This window comes from Acinonyx jubatus, chromosome D4 (genome assembly GCF_027475565.1).
Source record: "Acinonyx jubatus isolate Ajub_Pintada_27869175 chromosome D4, VMU_Ajub_asm_v1.0, whole genome shotgun sequence".
NCBI lineage: Eukaryota > Metazoa > Chordata > Mammalia > Carnivora > Felidae > Acinonyx > Acinonyx jubatus.
The window spans coordinates 27,174,490-27,199,744 of NC_069391.1; the positions used below are offsets into that span (position 1 = coordinate 27,174,490).

Here is a 25,255-nt window from a genome sequence, read left to right on the forward strand (position 1 = left end):
GGTAAGTGATGGGCATTGAAGAAGGCATCTTTTGGGATGAGCAGTGGGTGTTGTATGGAAACCAATTTGACAATAAATTCATATATTAAAAAAAAAAGAAGATGTGATATTTACATATACAATGATATATTACTTGACGATCAAAAAGAATGAAATTTGCCATTTGCAACAACATAGATTGAACTAGAATGTATTATGCTAAGCAAAATAAGTCAGTCAGAGAAAGACAAATACATTATTTCATCACTCATATGTGGAATTAAGAAATAAACCAGATGAACATAGGGGAAGGGACAGAAAAATAAGATGAAAAAGAGAGTGGGAGGTAAACCATAAGAGACTCTTAACTACAAAGAACAAACTGAGGGTTGCTGGAGGGGTGTTGGGTGGGGGGATGGACTAAATGGGTGATGGGCATCAAGGAGGGCACATGTTAGGATGAGCACTGGGTGTTACATGTAAGTGTTGGATCATTAAATTCTACTCCTGAAACCATTATTGTTTGTTATGTTAAGAGGGATTTAAGTAAAAGTAAAAAAATAAAATAAATCAACCTGAAATTGAGTAGTCCTGGTATCATCTATGTGTGTACAGACACATATATTCTGCCTACCACACATAGACTGTTAATCTAATATTTTACAAAGATGACACTCCACTACAACAGAAAAAAAGATGGTCTTCTCAATAAATGGTCATGGAATAAGTAGATAGCCATAAGGAATTTAGGAATTCCTTACATTTAAGTTGACCCCAACCTCATACCAAACATAGCAATTCTACATTGTACTTGCATTGTAAATGCAGTCTGTATCTAAAGGTACAAGGAAAAGCTTTTAAAAGAAAACAAGAATATTTTCATGACCTTGGAGGTGCAAAAAGATTTCTTAAAGAAAAAAGTGCTAACCATACATTTTTAAATTGATAAATAGAGCAAAATTAAAATTAACAACCTTTTTCATGAAAAGATACCAAGAGAGGGAAAAGGAAGGCCAGAGTGGAAAAGAAATTTGCAATACATATATCTGGCAAAAGACTCAGGCTAGAAACCTAACAGAAATCCATGGGGGAGGGGAAGGAAAAAAAAAGAAAAAAAATAGGTTAGAGTGGGAGAGAGAGCCAAAGCATAAGAGACTCTTAAAAACTGAGAACAAACTGAGGGTTGATGGGGGGTGGGAGGGAGGGGAGGGTAGGTGATGGGCATTGAAGAGGGCATCTTTTGGGATGACCACTGGGTGTTGTATGGAAACTAATTTGACAATAAATTTCATATAATAAAAAAAAATAAAAGACTCAGGTTATTTAAAGAACTCCAAATTGATCAATAAGACATAGGAAGAGGACTCAATAGAAATACAGGCAAAAGACTTGAGCAACCATTTCACAAAAGAGTGTATCTAAATAATAAAGATTAAAAAAAGTGTTCGACAGCACTAGTCATCAAGGTAGTGCAAATGAAAAACCACAATTCAATATATCTTACCCATTAGAAGAACTAAAACTTAAAAAAGATACTACCAAGTGTTGATAAAGATATATTGCTAGCAATAAATTAGTATAACCATCAACTTTGAAAAACCCTGCTAGGGTTGATTACACACACATTATACTATCTAGCAACTCCAATCTTAGTTATATACCCAACAGAAACATACATTTACCAAAAGGCATGAACAAGAATATTCATAACTATTCCATCTGTAAATGTCCCCAAGGAGAAACCACACAAGAATCCAACTAAATTAGAATGGATATATAAATGATGAAATAGTCATATAATGGGAAACTATACACACAAATATAAAGTAAAACTATATGAGATGAGTAAACTACCACCACATAGAACAACATGGATAAATCTCACAAACATAATGCTAAACCAAAAAGATATTGTATACAAAGGTGAAAAGGAGGCAAAATTAATTTATGGTATTAAAACTCAAGATGGTAACCACTTTGCAGGTAGGCCAGTAGAGGCTAGAAATGGGCACAAGAAGGCACAGGAGGCTCTGTTAATGTTCCACTTCTTTTCCTTTTTTTTAAATGTTTATTTTTTTTTTTAACAGAGAGAGACAGCATGAGCAGTGTGAGGGGCCGAGAGAGAAGATGACACAGAATCTGAAGCAGGCTCCAGGCTCTGAGCCATCAGCACAGAGCTCGACACGGGGCTCGAACTCACAAGCCGTGAGATCGTGACCTGAGCCAAAGTTGGACACTTAATTGACTGAGCCACCCAGGCGCCCCATTAAGGTTCCACTTCTTGATCTAGATACTGATTACAAAAATGTGTGCAGTATATGAAGATTCATCAAACTGCATTCTTATGGTTTGCATACTTTCATGTAATAATATTTACTTCAATAAAACACACCAAAAATATACCCACAATCACAGATTTGGAAGAGGTAGATTAGGGAAAGAGGAAAGAATATGAAGGAAAAATAAGATATTTGACTTCCCCAAATATATAGAATAGATTGTTCTCAATAAATTTGTCAAACCAAATAAAATATAAATTTGGTACTAACCATGAAACCAGGTAGTACTGGCTGAGTAAATTTTGTCTTAAAGGAATACAACAACTGTTTTGAGCTTGCATCATAGAAAGAAAGTTGACCTAAAAGAAAAAAAAAGGGGGGGGGGCTAATTTATTATACACATTTAATTAAATCTAACATATAATCATGGGTAAAGTAATAACTGACTACATATTTGGGACTCTTTTTGGTTACAAACTATAAGGACTGGACTTAGAAATTCTCACTTGAAAATCAGTAGTATACATGCTTAAGAAAAGGCCCAAATCTAGTTTTCTTTCCTGATTTTCAAGATCTCTATAGTGCTTCCATAATCTAATTCAACTATAGACTATTTTATCATTATTTAACAAATGGCTTCCTTAACTCAGTAAAAACCAAGGCTATTTCTTCTTCGTTTTTACTATACCTAGCCTCTCTACCCAACTCCCATCACCATTTAAGGTTTACTCTATTAAACCTTGTCTTCTAAATACTTGAAGCAATACTCATTTTAGTCTCTGAAATCATAGTTATCACTGCTTCAGTTTTGCTAATTTTTAAAATACCGTCCTGGTCTGTCTTTCAATGTTATCATTGCAACTAAAATGATTGTTTTTCTGACCACCTAACTGTACAACTTGATGGCCTCCTTACATCTGTTATCACTTCTTGAAATTCTTGTCCCATAACTTCTCTTGGTTTGTATCTAACTCTGACGATATCTTCTATCTCCTTTTCTCCTATTCTGAATGTAGATGTTTGCCCAGGCTCTCTTTTCTCTCTACAATGTTTCCTTAATGACTCAGCTGCCACCAAACAGAGAAGAGAAACTAGCATTTATGTCTACCATCAAAGCACTGGGCTCTTTATACATATTACCTCAAAACATTAAGCAACCTATGAATGGTCACAAAGTTAGTAAACAACACAGCAGTAACATTTAATTCTTCTATGCAATCTTCAGTAGCCACTCTGTGATGGTGCGTCTAGTATTTAGCTCCAGCTCTACATCTTTTCTGAGTTCTAGCCCTGAAATTTTCTCAATATTAGCCAGCTATGCCACATGATTGTCCTGCTGGCATCTCATCTTGACCCAGGACTATGTTCCCCATGCTACTGATGACATGCCATCCTCTTGACCACAGTGGCTGGAATCTCAGTCATCTTCAACTCTTGTTTGTTCACTTTCCAATCCACATTTAGTTATTGAGTCCTATGAATTCTACTTTCATACCATCAAATCCATTCCTCTTGATTCCCCAGTGCTCAGGCCCTTGTTACTAATAATTGCTCAACAAACACTTATTAAGGGCTTACAATGTAAAAAGCCCTTGCCAGGAATAAGGAAACAATACTTAACAAGATAAACATGGCCCTGCCACACTGCTTAAAGACTGACTCCTGAAGAGTCTTAACAATATGTTTGCAATCTCTTCCACATTTAGCCACTTACTCTCCAATATTTCTAAAACTATATTATCATATGACTACAGTTTCCTAAAATGCAGAGAAATCCCCTTCCCTCAAATAACAAAAAAGAGAAGCCTATTATTATTTTTCAAGGCTCTCGGAATCTGATCCCATCTTACATTACAACTCCTTCCTACCCTATGCTCTAGGCTAAACAACACACTTCTCACTACCATCTTTGAGGAACTGAACAAAGCATGAGAAAATGGAAGATAAGCAAAAGCTACCTTGAGAGTTGAAAAAGAAAAAAAAAAATGTGCGCCAATAAATTTAACATGTATCCTGAGGAAATTATTTATCTGAGTCAAAGTGAGTAAGTAAAAAGAATGCAGCAAGACTAACGTGTTGTCACTAAAATTCAATCAAGCCAAAATTAACTTTTTCCTTTTGAGTAACTAGGTTGAAGGCTCAGTAAATTATCTGGAAACATGTTACTTAAAATGGTAAAATAGAGTTTTATTTGTTTACAGTGTCAATTTAAAGAGAAGTACCTAGGGAATTACTTTTGTTCCCTAGTTCAATAGGGTCATCTTTAAAATTTTTATAAATATTTTGATGACAGTGAGAAGATACTTATCAAATACCTAATTCAAAAAGTTCAAGCAAATTTTGCAAAAGATAAATATCAAGTTACTTTTTAGATGATTTTAACAGAAGTGTTCAAAAAGCTTGGTCAAATCAATTAAGATGAAACCATTAGAGACTCTTAACTATAGAGAACACATTTAGGGTTGACGGAGGGAGGTGGGCGGGAGACGGGCTAAATGGGTGATGGACATTCAGGAGGGCACTTGCTGGGATGAGCACTAGGTGTTGTATGTCAGTGAGGAATCACTAAATTCTACTCCCGAAACCAACAGTACACTACATGTTAACTACTATTTAAATAAAAATTTGAAACAACAACAACAAAAGAAACTTAAGGACAAATGTAATATTCTTGAGTTTAAGCAACAAAAACAACCCTAAACTGCCTAATATATGAAAAAAAAAAAAAAAGACAGTTTAATAGAACTCCATGAAAAAAGATCTAGTGGACTGGGTGGCTACAAGCTCAATATACACCAACAATGATAATAAGTCATAGTACTAGAAACCGTGCTGCCAAATCACATGTCCTATGATGGTCCTCAGTTTCATGTTCTACTTTGAGAACCCATCTTTAAGAAATAATGTTGACATAGTGTACAACCACATACTTTAATTTTGGAAAAATTAAACTGTAAGAGGAACAGCCAGTGATACAGAAAATGTATAGTCTGGAAAACCAGCACAAGAAGCAATGTTAGGTTTTAAGCAAATAAGGATTATCATGTAAATGTGAATTAGGGAACATAATTCTGTTTCTTCAGATGACAAAATTTAAGGATAGCAGTCTCATAAGGTATCAGGAAACAAAACAAGTCAATTTAAGAAAAACTCTGCATTACCAAATGCTCTCCAACAATGAAGTAAGCTACCTTCTACAACAATAAACTTCACATTAAAAAGTTCTTCAAGCACAGGAGTGACAGCTACCTGCAGAGATAACTGTAGTAAGGATTTTATACTGTGTAGATTTGGGTAATTTCTAAGTCCACTCCAACTTGAAAAATCTGACTCCACCACTCTTCACAGATAATAAAATCAGGTCAGGAAGGAATAAAAATGGATAGAAAAAATTTTAATGCTTAACACTAAAATTAACAAAATCATTCTTTCAGACCTATTAAGCATATTATACATGAGTGCTTTTGTAAGGCTTCAGGCAAACATCACACACCCTCCCAGTCAATTCCAGAGCTGAAGTTATGTTTGTGATCAAATCCTAGTAGGTCAAAACACCCTTACCACAATATTAAAAAATTCTGTGTAGATGATTACCAATGAAAAGTACTGAAATGTAAGCAACTATGACAAAATGACTTATGAGAAAATCAGTAAACTTACCCCCATCAAAATCACAAAATACACCTATTCTCTCAGGAACAGTAACATCCAAGGCTTTGACTTTATTATTATGCTTTGCTGCAAATGTGTTTTGCAGCCAGTTGTTGACATGGATACACCAACTAGTGTTTGTCTTTCCTAATTGGTCAAATTTCCCCAAAGTCTTGTATGCTACTCCCACACTGTAAGATTTACAATCCTTCTGGGCCTTGACCTCCCAATAATGTTGTCCACTTTCAATAGCAGTGTCTCCTACAAAAGATCAGAAAGGTAAATTTGACTCTAAGATCTTCCTTATACGTCACATAGATTGTTACCTCTCATCCCACAAAATGGCACAAAAAATCTGATTCAGGAAAATAACCATATTAACACACAGACACTATAAGCAGAGTATCTGTTATAACTTTACTTGTATATTTACTATTATTTTTTCTGATATATAAAAAGCTTTAGAACTTTTCTTCCTATCTCCTCAAAAGATATGCATACACGTAGAGCACTATATAAAATGAAATAAAGTTTTAAACAAATAAATAATTAGACAATTTGAAACCCGCCAAAAGTAATTAGGCTTCAGGAGGGAGAAACCTTGGCAAATATTCATTAGAAACAGGCCACTCCAGCTCTAAGTGGGCAGAAAGCCCAGCGGTGTGACTGTGATCCCTTTAACCTGACACAATGAAGACTATGTTTATCGTACCCAGCACTGTGTATGATTCCCCAGTAAAACGATCTCTGCTGCCTCTTCCTGCTGGTGGCCTGGAGCCTATGGATGTCCGTTTGGGGGACGGCGTGCCACTTCTATACAAACAGGAAGAAAAGAGAAACAAATACTCTATGCTGTAGATGCCTCACAAACTAAAACTACAAGTCATGAAAGGCAACTTTGAAAAGTTTTAATTACGTTGCACAAATAGCACCATTTAATTTCATCTGAATTATTATCAGAGTTGTCAATTAAAAACACTGAAATGTAAGAAGTCATCAACACAAAGCAGGCTGAACACTAATATCATGCAGACTGAACAAAGCTTATACAAAGAACACACAGTTGAAATAAGAAACAATGCCAAAATGAGACAAGTTAAAAAGGAAAACAAAAGAACTGAAGGGAAAAAAGAATTCAAAAAAGATAATGGATTATAGAGCTTACATTTCTTGCAGTTAAATTTAAATTTTAAAATGGCAGAAATAATCTTATTATGATAAAAACTAAATAACCTTTTCATAAGCAGTAAGTATTTTTGTTCTGAATCTTTTCTTCGTAAAAAAGAGAAATAGTCAATGCCCAAATCCATGCATAGGATAATATCAAATATTATAAAGCATTTCTCCTACAAGATTCAACCTGATCTCCCCTTATGTCGAATTATATGATAGGATAAATGGGACAGTACTAGGCCTTTCACTAAATCTCAAAAACTCAAAACAAATCAAGACCCAAAGATGTTTAAAAATAACATTTCAATTATATTGAATCCCTGTATTTAAAAAACAGTAAAAAATTGTAACTTACCAGTAGTAAAGAAATAAAGGGAAAAGCATGGAGAAAAGACAAACAGGCATAACTATTAAGAGTGGCAGTTTACATTTCAGAGAAAAGTTAAATAAGGGGAACTCTTCCATTGCAGCATTCTAGACTTCCAACCCAAAGTCCATTTTTGCAAGAAGTACAACAGCTGTTACTGTCTGATGTCAAACACAATCCCCTCCCACCTCACCCCTTTAAGACACCTTTGCAGCTCTACTGTGTAAATTAAGGCTCTTTGTTTACCTGCCCTCTAGATTGTTTTACTAGCTTCTGAAATGATCTCTTTGCCACCTAATTCATCTTATTCACTGTTACCACATAAACCTAAGTTTGATACTGCTACCTTAAAATCTTCAAGCACTTCCTTACTGCCTACAAACAACTTTGCTTTGGATTTAAGGTACTTCTTGATTTGGTCCTAGTCTGCTTTTCTAGCCTTCTCACCCTAGAGAGCACTATTCAGCTAAATGCAGCAGTGTTCCTTAAACTCAGGCAACCTGCTTCAGTGCTTTTCCTCTAGTTTATGTAAGGCCAAATGGCACGTGTTTTTCCATTTCCTTGAGAACCAGCCTAAATGCCATTCCTTTAATGAAGATCTTCCAGATCTTACCAGGCTAAATAACTCTGCTGAGGAATCCACCTCCAGGCCAAAATCCTATGTGTAATCTTTCAGGCTGAACCATAAATGATTATAAAACGCTTTTAGTGACAGGCCTGAGAGGGCTGCCTTTCCCATACCAGACTTGGTATATAGTTAGTTCACCACAATTTCTTAAGGAAGATGTAATCCTCCCCCACCCCAACCCAGAGATCCTATGCATATCTGCATTCCTAGCTTAGGCACCTCTATTCAGAGATCCCCTTATGGGAGAGGGGGTCTTCAGCTAAGACTTTTTCAGCTGCTTCTGAGTAGACCTCCTTAAAGAAGCGGTGTGAGTTGATGTGGTCTGAAGATACTTCTCTCCATTCAATCTCAATAGTTTTCCATCTCTAACCTTGCCTCTTCTCCCTCCTTCTTGGCCACAGGTCCATAAAACAACAGGAAGAGCATTCTGTTTGGGGCTCTCTTGGCAGTGAGATGATCCTCCAGATAACCACCATCTGCAATCTGCTTTGATTTACCTGACCCTCACCCGTGCTATTCTGCTGGGAAAAACGGAACACTGAGGAGAGCTAGCACTCTTTCCTTTGTGGCCTCTTGCTTAAACTATCATAGTAAGTGAATAAAGGCTTGATTGTTACTTTCAATCAAGTAGAAAGTTAGAAATCAGGTAGAAAGTTAGACAGTGAACCACTTTAATACCTGGCACTGTCTAACTGGCCACTTTAATATCTGGCAGCTCAGGCTATCTTTCTTCTTCAACTCCTTTTGTCACACTTACCATTACCCATAATCTCTACCTTGTGTTGTTACTTATATATAGATATATATCTCATACATGTAAGTTAGGGCAAATTTCTTAAAGACAAGAAGAGTGTTTATTCCTACAAACTCTACCACATCCAGCTAACATCTACAGTGAATAAATATTAATGGAAAGAATAAATGTGCATATCATTCCAGAAGTACTCCATACATAAAATACCCTTTAAAGGAGAGGAGAAAAAAAAGGAGAGGAGAAAGAGAAGTAATATGAGCTGAACTGCTAAATACAAACACTCTAAAAATCTCCAAGGAACCAAATGAAACTTCATACACTCGATTAAATTCAGCAACATTTTACAATTTATAATATTCCAACTCTGAAGTCACTTTCACTAATAATGAGCAAATAAGCTAGAAAAAATAAAAGAAGGTAATTTTGAAAAAGTAACACATTCTGGTTTCTGGTAAAGATATGTGGTATCTTCAAATCAGCACATTATTAACGATGCAATTCGAACCGATTCATCTTTCTGGGCACTGTCTTAACTTGAGTAACTTTATTTCTTAAATGCTTTTGAAACTGTATAATTATTATACAATATAGAACACGTCAAACCTCCCTCATGTCAAATACAAATAAAAGCAAAGCTGTAATGTTAGATATACTGACTATAGCACAAGAAAGATGCCAGGTATAAGTAAATGCAGAAAAAAATCAGATGAGGGAAAAAAACTCAAGAGACTTCAAAAGCAGGGCTCATTGTTTTGTTACCATATACAATATAATCCAAATAGTATGCAGCGTACTACAGTGCTGTAAATTCAAAACATAAGCTACCAATACAGACAGTCTACACAGAGCAATATTTTAGCCTACGAAGGCTGATGCTATGGCTTCTGCTTATTGGTTAAAAGAAAAATTAAAGTTATTCAGCCAAGCTAGATACACTAAGTCCTAGAACCAGACACACATAGATCATCACCTTGTATGTTTCTTCAGTGAAGTAACATGGACACTGTTAGATAAAAATAGGCAACTGTTAAGAGAATGCTTTACAACTTAAATGTAACAGCTTATAATTAAATTAGATCAAAAGCCTGCTGAGAATTTTTTTTTGATTCACTGTTGTAACTCACGGTGATTATTACTTTATTCCAGTTTGAGCAAAATTTTCCTCTGTTAAAAAAGGCATACTTTGAGACTGTCTAAGTAAGACTGACAGCAAAAGGTCGAAAGCCTTCCTCTTTGGTTCATAAGGTTGCTAATCAGGGGCAAGACAATGGGGTTGTATTGCTAAAAGTTGTCATTTCATGCAGACCTTCAGGTAAGACAGGAGATCTAGAAGTCTAAAATTCAGGAACTTCTCTCTTAAGCAGTTCAAGTTACGTAGATACAACTTTAAGGAAATGGAATACTGAAATAAAATGTGTAAAAAGAAGATCAGGGAAAAGAGTAATGAAAATGTTATAACAAATTCAAGTACTCATAAACAGTATTATATTCTTCACTTCAATGTTACTAACACATCACAAATTATACTGATATATAGAATAAGAATTTCATCATAAGTTATTGTCAAATAAGGATCAATGTACAAGTACGTGTCCAGATTAACATTTAATAAACTAGCTTACCTGCCCTTATTCTCTTTTCCTTTCATTTTACTTTCTTGACCTTTTCCTCCTGTAGGATCCCACTCTACACAGGTATCTTCAACTCTCAGGTTCAAATGGGATGATGAGCTATCCAAATTGAAGTTTAGTGCTATCCAAAATAAGATTTCAATTTTTAAAAAATATAGAACATCTCCACATTCTGAAGCACAACTATCACCACATTATTTTCCTACTTAGTTTATTCAATACCATAGATAAGAGAATAAAGTTCAAACTCCTAATGCTAGCTGGCATTTAAAGTCCCCAAAGTTAAGGCTGTAATTTACTAACTCCTATTTTATTTCCCATTATTGTTCTCTACATATCCTGTAGCTCCAACCAAATACAATGTACTTGCATGGCCTCTGGTGTTTCTGCTATTCCTTCTGCTGGAATCTCCATCAGCACATAATAATCTCAACTTTCTGCTATTAGAATATCAGTTGATTATCAGTTGACTGTTATAACTAAATAGGAAGAGGAGCCGGTGGAATTGAGGATGGAGAAAAAGTGATGTGGTATAAAAAATTACACAGCCTGGCACATACACATTTTCTCTGATGCTCTAATACTTAATAGTTTCATAGTTAAACTCTCAGTAGTTTTGAATTAAAAAGCACAGAGAGGGTGCCTGAGTGGCTCAGTCAGTTAAGCATCCAACTTCAGCTTAGGTCATGATCTCGCAGTCTGTGAGTTCACAGAGCATCGGGCTCTGTGCTAACAGCTCAGAGCCTGGAGCCTGCTTCAGATTCTGTGTCTCCCTCTCTCTCTGCCCCTCCCTCATTCACACTCTGTCTCTCTCTCTCTCTCTGTCTCTTGAAAATAAACATTAAAAAAAAAAAAAAGCACACAGAAATAGGCACAGGAACAAGGAAACCGAGCCAGCTGATAGAGCTAGAGGTGACTTACATGGCAAAGAGATGGGGAAAAGACTACTTAAATGAAAACAAATCAAAATACACGAAAACAAAGTCATGGGGGAAAAAGGCACAGCATAAGGAATACAGTAACTGGGACTGGAATAGCATTATATGGTGACAGATAGTAGCTACATTTGGGGGGAACTACAGAGAAGTTGAATCACTATGTTGTACCCCTAAAACTAATGTAACATTGTGCCAACTGTACTCAAATTTTAAAAATAATTTAAAAAAATGAAACAAAACTATGTTTTTTAAATTATTTGGTATTTGGGGGATCTATCCTACTCAGAAAACTTACTCAGAATTCCTACTTTAGGAAATCAGTGTAACAAGGTATTATCTTCTCTCTTTGGAAATTGAAGGTAAATCATTAAAATATATTGATTAAGCTGAGTAATGCAGACTCCTCATATTCTAAAATACAATGCCTAGAATCTCTGCCTTAAGCAAGGTATCATATACTACATAGTTACCAACTAATCTGCTTCTCTTAGTTCTACTTTCCTTCAAAAGTTCAAATTTCTGGTAATTACTCATTGAAGTGGTACTTCCTTTACAACCCCATTTCACTTAAGGATATTACTTGATTTAGCCAAAGCTTCAATGTTTCTGTCTATGAAGTATGCATCATCAAACAATAAAATATTCATATAAAAAGCCTAATGTTTACCTAGTAGATTAAAAATTTTTTCCTTCACTGTTCTGTAAAGTACACTTTAATTTCAACTATGCATCTGACCCATTGTTCATTGTCTTTAATTATAAAATAACATTGTAAATACAAATCTACTGACCATACTGCTTCTAATAAATATACTATATAAATTACTAGCTTTTCAAAATTTGCATGTAAACAAAAATGAACTTACAGAAAAAAATACAGTCTTTCAGTAAAAATGTAAACAAAACTCCTTAATAAGCAGGTTACTAAATAGGCACTTAATAATTACCTCATAGGTAGGTGACTAAAAAGTTAGGATTAAGCAAACTTGAGATCCTATACTACCAAGAACGAAATGCCTTAAGAAAACAGGGTTGGGCTGTGGCGTCTGGGTGCCTCAGTCAGTTAAGCGTCTGACTCCTGATTTCAGCTCAGGTCATGATCTCATGGTTCATGAGTTTGAGCCCCACATTGGGCTCCACGCTGAAAGTGCTGAGCCTGCTTGGAATTCTCTCTCTCTCTCTCTCTCTCTCTCTCTCTCTCTGCCCCTCCCCTATGTGTGCTTATGCACTCTCTCAAAATAAATAAATAAACTAAAAAAAAAAAAACAAAAAACAGGTTGGGGCACCTGGCTGGTTCAGTGAGAAGAGCATGAGACTCAATCTTGGGGTCATGAGTTTGAACCCCATGTTGGGTGTAGAGAATACTAAAAAAAAAAAAAAAATTAATTAATTAAAAAAACAGGGTTAAGGCGCCTGGGTAGCTCAGTCAGTTGAGCATCCAACTTCGGCTCCGGTCATGATCTCACAGCTCATGAGTTCGAGCCCTGCATCGGGCTATGTGCTGACAGCTCAGATTCCGATTCTGTGTCTCCCTCTCTCTCTGCCCCTAACCCACTCGCATTCTGTCTCTGTCTCTCTCAAAAATAAATAAACATTAAAAAAAAATTAAAAATAAATAAATTTTAAAAACAGCGTTAATTAACCTCTATATTAGCTATTAGGTGATACATGTGAGGGTACCTACTCTGGACAGAAAGAAAAAGTAAATTATAACTCTAAGGTGCTATCAATTCTCAGCCACTTGTTACAATCCTAAGGCTGTTTAAAAAAAATAGGTAAGAAAAAAATCCTAAGACTGTTCCCTAATGTTTAATGTGATGAAGAAGGATGGGGTCATGAGTGGCAAGAAAAGGTGCCCCTTCCAAGCTACCTGAGACTAGACTTACTAAATACCACAACATGCAGACAGAAAGGCATGGGCTTCCATCCCAGGGGTATAATCTTTAATCTATCTCCTTGCCCCCCCCCCTTTTTTTTGGACACTATCCCCTTTCTGGGACCTCAATGAAGTCATGGAGCCTCTCTAAGCTAACAGGGATACTGTGTTGTTTAAAAGAAAAAAACACATCAGTCCTCAAAAGTGAGGTCTCAAACATCAGTCCTGCCTCTCATATCATCTCTGTAATAGAACTAGGAATTAGTTTCCATATCTTTAGAAGTCTGTGAAAACAAAGTACCAAAATATCAAAGTACCATTATGTTTCATGTATTTGTATTGGTAGCTGCTTTCTTGGTACTCTAAAATTACACCATAGCCACTATCATTTGAAACTAGAGAGTAATTTGTGATTAGTATCATATCATTTACCATTAAAAGGAAGGGATAAACCACAGAAAAATTCCGTTAATTAGAACTTCAATAGTCATCATATGTGACAATCCCAATGACAAGAACAGTGCTACATACATTGGAGACAGAAATTAATAATGTTCACTATTTCCCACATCAAGCACCATTAAAAGACAGGATATCAAATTCTGGTAGGCTTCAACTATTTAACTTCCAGCTCTCTCCCTTTTCCTCCAATTCTCTGCTCCATACCTGTATTTCAATGGTTGGTCAAAAAGCACTACAGCAAGCCAAAAAAACTAGCAAGCAATTGTTCAACATGTCATTTTTTTAACATCTACACTTTTCCTCTGGAGCTCTTGCCCTCATTAGTTACCAGTCCAGTGATATGGAATAACCCTTAGAGAAGCTGTGGTCTATAGCTATTTAAGAGACAAATTTTATTCTGGGTCTCCCTGAAGGTCAGAATTAAATGTTTAGTGGGCCTCAGGGTTGAGTTTCAGTCTATCCCCACCCCAGGGGGTTTACCCAGTGAGAACTCTTAAAAAGACTAAAAGCAACTCTACGAACACCAAGATCAAGAATTTGACTACTAAGATCCAGACCCTGCCAACAGGACCAGCCAGCCCAGCTCCAAGGAAACTTAAAGCCAGCTATTCATTCTCCTGAATCTGTAGAATTTGCATAGAAATGTACAGGTCCAAGTTTGGTGACTAAATATAAAGGGTAAAGGAGAAGAAACAAAAGAAATAAAAAGATACAATACTTCTGAGGAAGAATAATAGTAACAATGCAGTTTTACCTGACAGGGCTCAAAACAGTTCAAGTTGTGTAAAGATTATCTATAACTATACCTTGAAATGGTTAAAATCTCTCAAGAAATCAGTCATGTATCAGTTTAATAACAAGTAAGTCAGAGTAACCATTTCTTGGCTAAGTTATCTATAGTTCTCCAATAAAAACATTAGCTAATCCAAAAAAATTACTCAATTTAGTTTTTTTACCTTTATGATGCAAACATTTTCTTTTGAATTTGTCTTGTCAATAATTTACAGCCTTCACATTTTGCTTTATTCTGATATAGTATTTTTAAACAAAATTTTTTTTAATGTTCATTTATTTTTGAGAGACAGAGAAAGACAGAGCACGAGTGGGTTAGGAGCAGAGAGAGAGGGAGACACAGAATCTGAAGCAGGCTCCAAGCTCTGAGATGTCAGCACAGAGCCCGATGCGGGGCTTGAACTCACGAACCGCGAGATCATGACCTGAGCCGAAGTCAGCACTTGACCAACGGAGCCACCCAGGTGCACCTATTCTGATATAATATTTTTATATCACTTCCAAATCATATCAAACTCTGGCACACAAACCTATTCAAATGCTATGTGAACTGAAGGTCAGTGGAACCCCTAAAGGCCGAAGTACTTCAACAGTGTGTAGAATCTGATTCTTGCGGTAAATCCAGTCAATTACCATCTCACAAATGACAAGATCTCTAGCATTATGGCCCTCCAAATGGTAAATACCTCAAAAATGTTCCATGTTGAAATATGTTATTCTAGAGAGTTTTAACTAAATCTGAATTGGTTCTAGGCCCACAGTAAGGGTTGGCACAGAATTTGGAAACAGATTCTTTACACCTTTTCAAGTTAGTTCTAGGGATTGTGGGCAAGTCATTTAACATATGTAAACTTTCTTCATCTGCAAAATGGGTATCAATAATATTTAAACTACCGACCCCTCAAGATGGTTTTAATGATCAAATGGAAAAGTGTGAGAGTGCTTTGTAAACATTAATAAAATATACAAATGTTAATTTCTACAATAAGGTTTAAGAAAACAGAGAGTACGTGAACTAAACTGAAATGGTACTTCCCCATTATTGAGCCATAATCCATTCCCGAGAAATCTGTGGGCAAATCTCACTGATGCCTATGTATTCATACTAGACTGCAATTTGTAAAGCACCCACACCACAGGATCCAATGCCATCACCTCAGTCTATTTTACCTATTTGAATACCATCATAAAAGAAGAACTAATGAAAACCAATAGTATAGTCCTAATTTCCCCATCTTAAAATTCCTACTACTGAGAATTCCAAGTATGTATGTGCATGCACACACCATAGGGAAGAAATGCTACCATACATGAAATGCTTCCTGTCCCAGTCTTGAATAACTTCGGATGTTAAGTTCTGTTTTACGCTGTATAAATATCTACAATCTTACCTTTGGTCTCTAGAGTCACTGGATCAGAATACTCTCCAGCTACAGCTTTGTTACAAGCTCGAACTCTGAAATTCATATACTTTGAATCAAACTTTAAGCCTGAAAAAATGAAAATGGTTTTCAGATATGAAAATTAAAGGGATCTACTCCCAAAGTAGGAGTATGAACCTTCAAACAGACATATTCCCTCTTGAGAACTCTCTCTTTACTCCACAAGAGTATGAATTTATGTTAAAACAGTGGTAATGCCAAAAATAAGAGAAATCATGATTTCTTACTTTCTTCAAAATAAATATAAATAATAGAGTTTAATCAATGTTTTTTTCTTTTTTAACCTAGTGATAAAAAGGTATTCCCAAGTTAAAAGTAATGTCTCATTCAAGGAGAAATGACATATTTAAAAAAAAATTTTTTTTAATGTTTTATTTATTTTTGAGAGAGACAGAGCATAAGCGGGGGAGGGGCAAAGAGAGATGGAGACAAAGAATCAGAAGCAGGCTCCAGGCTCTGAGCTGTCAGCACAGAGCCAGACATGGAGCTCGAACTCATGAACCATGAGATCATGACCTGAGACGAAGTCGGCCGCTTAACCGACTGAGCCACCAGGCGCCCCTACAATTTAAAGTAACATACTCAATTTCTGGAAAGAAGACACCCTAAAGAATTTTAATATTTATGAAACACTGTATTTTTATGTGGAAAATGAATTTAAAGAGAAAGTAAAGCATAGGGATTAACAGTAAAACTCTGAAGTTAGTCACGTCTAGATTAAAATCTTAGTCCGTGGGGTGCCTGGCTGGCTCAATCAGTGGAGCATGCGACTCTGGTTCTCGGAGTTATAACTTCGAGTCCCACACTGGTTGTAGAGATTACTTTGGAAAAATAATAAAATCTTTAAAACTTCAGTCCAAAAACTACTAGCTAAGGGACCATCAACAACTTGACAGAACGAGTTTTTGTATCTGTAAAATAAAAATGATAAAACCAACCTCATAATTATAAAGATTAAATGAGATATACTATACTGATTAAATGAGACGTATTATGTAATACACTTCAGCCCAGCTGACAAGTGGTAAGTGCTCAACAATGGTAATGTTACTGCTCATGCATAACAAGTGTTGAACTACTCCGGAAATATATGGCTACTTAAAATAGCCAAAGTCCCCTATACATAGAGACACCTTTTGAAAGAAAAGGCTAACACACAAATTTCTAATACCAAGTCATAGCTCTGTAAGTATTACTGTGAAGATAATCATAAAAAGGTAAAAGCAACAGTATTTATAGAACCACTGAAATGCAGGGGTAGTACGTACACCTAAAAAGTTGACAGCTTTTTTATTGTTAAAAAACCAAGGTTAGGGGTGCCTGGGTGGCTCAGTCGGTTGAGTGTCTGACTTCGGCTCAGGTCATGATCTCACAGTCTGTGAGTCTGAGCCCCGCGTCGGGCTCTGTGCTGACAGTTCGGAGCCTGGAGCCTGCTCTGGATGATTCTGTGTCTCCCTCTGTCTCTGCCCCTCCCCTGCTCATGCTCTGTCTCTGTCTCAAAAATAAATAAAAACATTTAAAAAAATAAAAAACAAAAGAAAAAAAAAAACCAAGGTTAAAAGTGATGTTATTCTGAAATATTGTTTCCAAAACACTCCTTCATGTTTGTTTTACATACATTGTTTTAACAAACTGAAAATATCAGGAAGGAGTTAAAATGAAAGTTTTCCTGATATTATAAGAGAAATTCACTTCTATAACAAATATAGAAAAAACCTGGCTAAAGAAACTTAATTTCATCTTCTAAAGTAACTCAACGGGAGCCTGGGTAGCTCAGTTGGTTAAGCCTCTGACTCGATTCCAGCTCGGGTTTGTGGGTTTGAGCATCGCATCACACTCCATGCTAACAGCACAGGCCTGCTTGGGATTCCCTCTCCACCCCTCCCATGAGCTCATGCGTGCTCTCTTGCTCTCTTTGAAAAAGAGAAATAAAACTTAAAAAAAATATCTAAAGTAACTCAAAATATTCTTCACAATTACATTTACTTTCTGAGAAATTCATAAAATGCAGTCATTTTACCTGATAGTGTATATTCAGTACCCTTAATATTATCAATTATCTCCCAGCATCGCTCATCCTTTACACGTGGAAGTCCGTCAAAATTAGTTTTCCGATATTCCAGTATAAAATGGTCAATTTTATTATCTTCTTCTGGCATTCTCCAAGCCACTGTTACAGAATTGTCAGCCACCAAACACTCTACTGGATCTATCTCTGGAGCTTTAGGAACTGAAAGAAAAATACAGGCTCATTTCTCATTTACTACAGTACTAATCCAATATTCATGTTTGTCATTCAAACTGCTTTCTTCAAGTTGCTTTTGAATGGTTCCATTGAATCAGGCTACAAGAAAGGATACCCTATAAATGCAAAGTAACTATTTTTCCAAGTTCCATTTAAAAATTCGTTTCAAAGTTCTTTCACAGACGTATTCAAGATTTATTAAAATCTTATTTGGCAAAAAGCAATTCAAACATGCTAAGGATAAAGAACCAACAATGACTTGTTACTTCTCAACACATATTTTTTAATCTGTTACTTCAAACAGCTATAGAATATAGATGAAATCACTACTGACAAAATAGAATAACTTGCTTTGAATCCAATGATTATAATAATTTAAGATATTTTCTATGTATTTTTAAAATCTTGTTTATAAAAGAATTGTAGGGGCACCTGGGTGGCTCAGTCAGTTAAGCATCTGACTTCAGTTCAGGTCACGATCTCATGGTTCATCGGTCTGAGCCCCTCATCGGGCTCTGTGCTGACAGCTCAGAGCCTGGAGCCTGCTTCGGATTCTGTGTCTCCCTCTCTCTCTCTCTGACCCTCCCCAACTCACACTCTGTCTCTCTCTCTCTCAAAAATAAACACTAAAAAAAATTTTTTTTAATTAAAAAAAGTAGTATGAATGACAATAGTAATTCTGAAAGGCCAATTTACAGGTAGATATCCTGTAGTATCCTGAAGTATCATTTCTTTTTCTACATCTATGGCTCCTTCTCTCATCTTTTCCTTCTATAAACTTACTTACAACTTCTGACCTGGCCCACACAAGTTAATACGGTAAAACCTTGGCTTGTGAGCATAATTTGTTCCAGGAACATGCTTGTAATCTATAGCACCTGTAGATCAAGGCGAATTTCAAGAATTATTGGCTCAGTTGTGATCATGTGACATTTGGGGTCACACACTATTCGTATTGCAAGACATCACTCATTTATCGAGTTAAAATTTATTAGAAATCATTGCTCATTTGCAGAACACTAGCAGAACAAGCTACTCACAATCCAAGGTTTTACTGTACTTCACTTATGCTACCTTTATTAGTTCCATTATAGTTTCATGACTACTAATCTGTCTTTTCAGCTAACCTCCAAAAACTAAAGGTCAGTTCTAACTAGAACCTGTAAGTAAAAAGCACCTGTAAGTAAGTAAAAAAGCACTTGCTCCTTCAATCCACCATGTCCAAACTGTTTTAGCTACCAGCCTAACACCATCACTTGATGTGAGCTAAAAAGAGAATACTAGCCAAAAGGTCCCTAGTTGGCTCTCTCACATATGTGGAAAATAATTTGAGACTCAATTTCAAATGGTTTTGGCTACTGAAATATCCTCATACTAATATTCTAATAAACCAATGTTAACATGTTATTACTGGAAATAAAATGTCATCTGAGCCAATAACCACAACTATACTGGTAATTACAACAGCTAATATGCACTGAGTGTTTACTATGTGCCAGGTACTCCTTTCAAGAGATTTAGAGATTTCAATTCATTTAATCCTTACACAAACCCTAGAAGAATACCATCACATTTTATAGATGAAAAAAATGAAGCAAAGTTAAATAATTTGTTCAAGGTTCACAGCAAGTAAATGGCAGCCAGGATTCAAATCTAAGTCTGGCCCTAAAACTCACTGTTAACTATCATTGCTTCTCTCTGCCAAACTAGCAATAAAAGACATCCCTTTGACGGATTCTTAAAACAGAATTTTTACTACCAGGGAAGTAATTCTCTAAAAGTAAAGACTAGGAAATTTAATTATTCCTTCGCTGATTAAAGAAAAAAATTTCCACATTACACTTCTTTAATATATACATTTCAAAGTTCATTACCAAAAAAACCACCTTACATTTTATATATATATATATACTTACCTGGCAAAAACTTCAAAGTTTGCAGCATCTGTCTTTCCTGAGAAAAATCCACCATTAAATGAGTCATGTTGTCACTGACCTTTGGTTTCAAAGAAAGGCGAAAGGCTGAAGCCATTGTTACTCTATGGTAAACAAAAATATACTTTTAAAAATAAAAGAATGGGGAGTATACCATATTTAATTTATAAATGAAAAGACAGAAGTTATTTCACTTTAGTAATATCAGAAACTATAACAAAGGTAACAAAGCTAAAAATAAATTTGTTCTCAGAGTCTCTCGAAAATTAACTAAATAAAAAACTGTAAAATGTTTTTAATTTTAGACATTCAAATATAACTTAAAGCAACTTTCCTCCAGCCAGTTTTATAAAATTGTACACAAATGAAAATATCTCAAGAGAAAATATCCCATATAAAATCATCATTAGCAGACTCAACAGGGATCTGAGCCTCTGTACGCTCAATCTCACTGACTTCCTGATGCCAACCTCACCCCTTCTCACGTGCCAGATCATGAACTGCATGCTCTCTTTAGTAGTCACAACTACTCCATGTATCCTCAAATAAGAGTAAAAGTACACTGACCAAATATTGTGCACCTGGCAGCTGCCAAAGATGGGCCACGGATGAGAAAGGAGAGAAGTGAAATCACAATTTTGAAAACCATGTTAGTAGGTGTCGCTGTGATGCATCAAAATCAGCTAAACGGAAGGATATAAGGAGAAACAGCCTTGTGAAACCATATGCCATGGAAATAACAGTCCAATACACATTATTAGATGAATATGGTATTAAAAACAAAACAAAAAAAGAAAGAAGCCATACCAGACCTCATTTTACACAAAGTATGGGGGAACTGTTCTGTCAATTAAAACTGGAGATTAAAAGAAATTCTTATATTCTATTAATTTGCCATTTTATCTCAAATTTCAATTTTTTATATTACAATAAGTTTCCACAAGTATAACAAAGTAACACCCCTTATCATCTTTGGTCAAAGAATGATACAAAAGTACTATTTACGGATGATGTCCTGCTAGTACACAATTTGGGAGAAGTAAATAGAGCTGAGGAACAAAGGGAATACTAGGCCTAGTCATTCAAATCTGCCAAATCTGCCAAATCTACCCAGAGATACGTGGTATGGGAAGATATCAAACTTGCTATCTTCAGTTATTTTGGGATAAAAAATGTCAAACGGATGCTGTATTCAGTTAGTTTACTTCATTTTAAAACTAGGAAAGTAGGGGCGCCTGGGTGGCTCAGTCGGTTAAGCGTCCGACTTCGGCTCAGGTCGTGATCTCGCGGTCTGTGAGTTCGAGCTCCGCGTCAGGCTCTGTGCTGACAGCTCAGAGCCTGGAGCCTGCTTCCGATTCTGTGTCTCCCTCTCTCTCTGACCCTCCCCCCATTCATGCTCTGTCTCTCTCTGTCTCAAAAATAAATAAACGTTAAAAAAATTTTTTTTTAACTAGGAAAGTATTTTATTAATAACAATGACAGCTGATCTATTGATCAAGAAGAATGTGCTATAGTGAAATACAATTTATGGGAAAGGGAACTCACTGAATACCAAGCACAATGCTGAATATTTCACACACATTACTTTAAGTTATTGGTTCTCAATACTTAAATTTCAGGTGATATCAATAAAAAGTTAGAAACAAAGGCTCAGTCTTACTTTGTTCTTTTATTTATTTATTTTTGTAGAGAGTGTGCATGTGAGTGGGAAGGGCAGAGGGAGAGAGAGAGAGAATCTGAAGTGGGATCCATGCCCAGCAAAGAGCCTGAGAGGGGCTCAATCTCGTGACTGTGAGATCATGACATGAGCCAAATCAAGAATTGGATGCTTAATCGACTGAGCCACCCAGGTGCCCCACTTAGTTTGTTCTTTACTGCCCAAGTATCTTGTGATTTGAAGACTTCTGAAAGAGCTATATTCAGATAGGTACTTAGTAAATGTCTACTGAATCAATAAATGGGTTTGAACCTACTTGGATGCTTCTAAACCTATTTAAATGTTTTTTGAGAACTATTCAAAAAAAATATCCGAAAGTATTTTAGGGAATTTAAATCTGAAACTTTATCTACAAAACTTGATTTTAATCACTAAGGCCTCAAAGAAAAAGAATGTCCCCCAAAAGTACATTAGAAAGGTCTATCAAAACCTAAAAAACAAGAATAACCTTTATTTTCTGGTCAATGAAGATTTCAGTCTCCTTAAATCAACACAGATGTACAACAATGCTATAATCTTTCAAAAGACTGAACAAATTTTTTACTTTTAAACTGAATAAATTTAGACCATTGTGTCTGAAAGCCCAAACCAACAATCTACAATCCTAGATAATTCTCTACATTACAAGATCCTTGTGATCAGGACTGTTTTAATTCACCTTGATTTTCTTGGTTTACTTCCTATAATACAAGCTGAATATAAGGATCCTTTCCCCTTAGTTTTATTTTTACAAAGACAAAATAACTGCAAAACATATGCATGAGCACTTTCATTTCCTCAAAGTATCTACCTAATTAACTTGACCTACCCTTTCAAGATCCCTTTCTTTCAAGAACCAGAAATCCACAACAAACCTCAACTAATCATCTTACAACATTACTAAAAGCACCCAGAAGTACATACTAGTGATCTGTAAAGTTACAGAGATCTGATGTGTATTATCTTTTCCTTTCAGTTGCTAGTTTTAACTGTCACTCTCACTGTTTCTCCTGCATAACCTCTATCACAACAAATGATAAATATTCAATTTCAATTGTATATACTTGATTCCCTTTCAATTGTATATACTTGATTCCCTGGTCAGGTATGGTACACACTTTTCCTTAAAATGCCACTTCTTCCCTCAATAGAAACTGTTTTATTTTGACTATATATTTAAATTATTTTTATATCATAAATGGCAATGATGGAATTCTAGAAGCTTGTTTCCTGAGAGAGCACCTAATATCTATATCAGAGAAACCTGGACATTATGAAGTTTTAAAACATTAAGCCCAAGACCCAGAAGTTCTCAGGCACTGAGTAAAAATTTTGTAGGTAGCCAAAATAAATAATGTATAGACTTTGATCAAAAAAAAAAAAAAATGTGCTTTGACAGAGAAAAGGAACCCTGACTGCTGATATCACTCAGAAACTGATGAAATCAAGCCAAGAAGTAGGCTTCGAGGGGCAAAGAAGTTAAGCTTCACTAAAGCTTTGCATTCAGCCATGAAAAAATGAGCATTAAATTCTGACAAACATATCTGGACAGAGAAAGAGGTAAGGGGTAAGAAAAGGATTCTTGGAAGCACAGAACCATATAGATTCCTAGGAGAGGAACAAAAGAAGATCTTGCAAGGGCTCTCATAAAAAGTCTTTGGATAGCCAAAAGCCTGATTAGGAAATGACGTCTAATCCAGAAAATCAGAGACCAGGGAACGACAGAGTGGAGAGTGGAGTAGGTGGCTAAAGAGAATGATCTAGCCACACTGAAAGATGGATTACTCGTACCGAATTCCAGCAGATACAACCCAATTCTACCTTATCCAAAAAACTGACCTATCTAGCACCCATTCCTTTGTACATTCAATACTTCTCACCTTCAAATTCTCATAATCACCTTTCCACAAGCAGGATTGATAAGAATGACCCACGTCTTTAATCACTCCCTGATATAAAATATACCAAAAATATATAAAAACTAACATCTGTGCTAAGAGTGCTAAAGACTGGCATGTGACTCTTGCCTCTAGTCAAATAATAGGCCATCAGAAAAACAGAATTGAAGACTTCAGCCAAGATTAACAATAGACACACTGGTTTTCACACAACCCATGATGAATAATTTTGTGAATTATCTGATGAAGAATAAATAATTTAATCTAGGATTCAGAGTGGTGCTTTGAAGAGCTACCCCTTTCAGCAAATTTCATAATCCTCAAAGGAGTAAACCTTAAGTGATAATCTCACTATTCAATGTGTAGTGATTAGCCAGGAAGAGCAAAACCATCCCTTCTGTGGTAACCCAATCCAAAACTGCTAGCAGCTCTTTTAGCCCTTTGGTGTATTCATTACAGCCAGTACTACATTACCTTTCTTAATCCTGTCTCTATCAATGAGAAAGACCTCTTAAAACAAAGTCATCGTTTTAATTTTCTCTTCCCACACACTAAATAGGAGTGGCATGAGAAACAGAAAGAGATGGCACCAGGAACAGGATGGAATGAGAATACAAAGGTGTTAAACAGGAGAGCAGTGAAGTAGGAGAGCTTTAGCTCTTGAGGACTATTAAAAATGCTATGACTTCTCAGAAAATAAGACATAATTATAAAATTTATGAACAACAAAAAAATACATTCCAGGAAATATGTATTTTTTAATTATCCAAAATGGGTTCCCAACCATTCATAGCTAATTAAAGAACTGTACTAAAACTAACTATATTATACCAGAAATGAAATTCTTTTGGAAGTACATAATTGCCCACAACTAATTTTTTTTAATCTTGCTGATATATTGTTTATTCCAGAAGATATGCAGAAGACATTTTCTTTTTTTATACTTGGATATTAGGTATTTTTATTTTAACCAACGAAAGTCTAGTAAGAAACTGTTCTTGAATTTCATTTCTGACTTCAATATTGACACATATAAAAATGTAGGTTGTATACCATACCTATCCTTGATCTGTCTGGCAGCCTTGAAGCAAATCAGGGAGAAGAGAAAGAAGGCAGTTAGTGTTTTTCATGCAAGTTTCAATGGCAGTGACATGCAAGAAAAGTTAGGATATAAACCCTGGAATAGATTAGTTTCACAGTCATCAAAACATGTATTACAGGAAATCTGTACAGTTCATATCAGCTTGCACAACGTGATGTTAGAATTATAGTAAAAAAAAAAAAGATATCCAGACCCCATATAAGTCACCTTAAAAGGAGGAAAATTTAACACTTCAAACTAATTCCAGATGACTATAAATGTTTTTCCTTACCTTAAGATTATCAAAGCACACCTCCACTTGCATTCAGTCTGACACTCTTCAACTAGAACAATCAATCTCCTTCATGGGGCACACATTTCTATGCAATCTAATGGTTTTCTTATACATGTCAAATCTGTTCTCCAATT

General features: G+C 35.7%; 1 protein-coding gene across 7 annotated transcripts in view; it reads right to left on the reverse strand.

The window, feature by feature from the left end:
* Positions 1 to 25,255, reverse strand: part of FSD1L (fibronectin type III and SPRY domain containing 1 like) — a 72,812-nt gene that overhangs the window by 11,787 nt on the left and 35,770 nt on the right. For 6 of the 7 annotated variants that reach the window (XM_015077222.3, XM_053204845.1, XM_027034760.2 and 3 more), the window contains 9 exons: positions 24,804 to 24,826; positions 20,134 to 20,255; positions 17,993 to 18,202; positions 15,922 to 16,020; positions 10,454 to 10,583; positions 9,802 to 9,834; positions 6,622 to 6,722; positions 5,919 to 6,170; positions 2,529 to 2,617 (listed from right to left, as the gene is read on the reverse strand). In XM_015077222.3, the coding sequence (XP_014932708.1) occupies positions 2,529 to 2,617; positions 5,919 to 6,170; positions 6,622 to 6,722; positions 9,802 to 9,834; positions 10,454 to 10,583; positions 15,922 to 16,020; positions 17,993 to 18,202; positions 20,134 to 20,255; positions 24,804 to 24,826 (1,059 nt within the window). The remainder of the gene's footprint in view (positions 1 to 2,528; positions 2,618 to 5,918; positions 6,171 to 6,621; positions 6,723 to 9,801; positions 9,835 to 10,453; positions 10,584 to 15,921; positions 16,021 to 17,992; positions 18,203 to 20,133; positions 20,256 to 24,803; positions 24,827 to 25,255) is intronic. The other variant, XM_015077223.3, reaches the window with a different exon arrangement.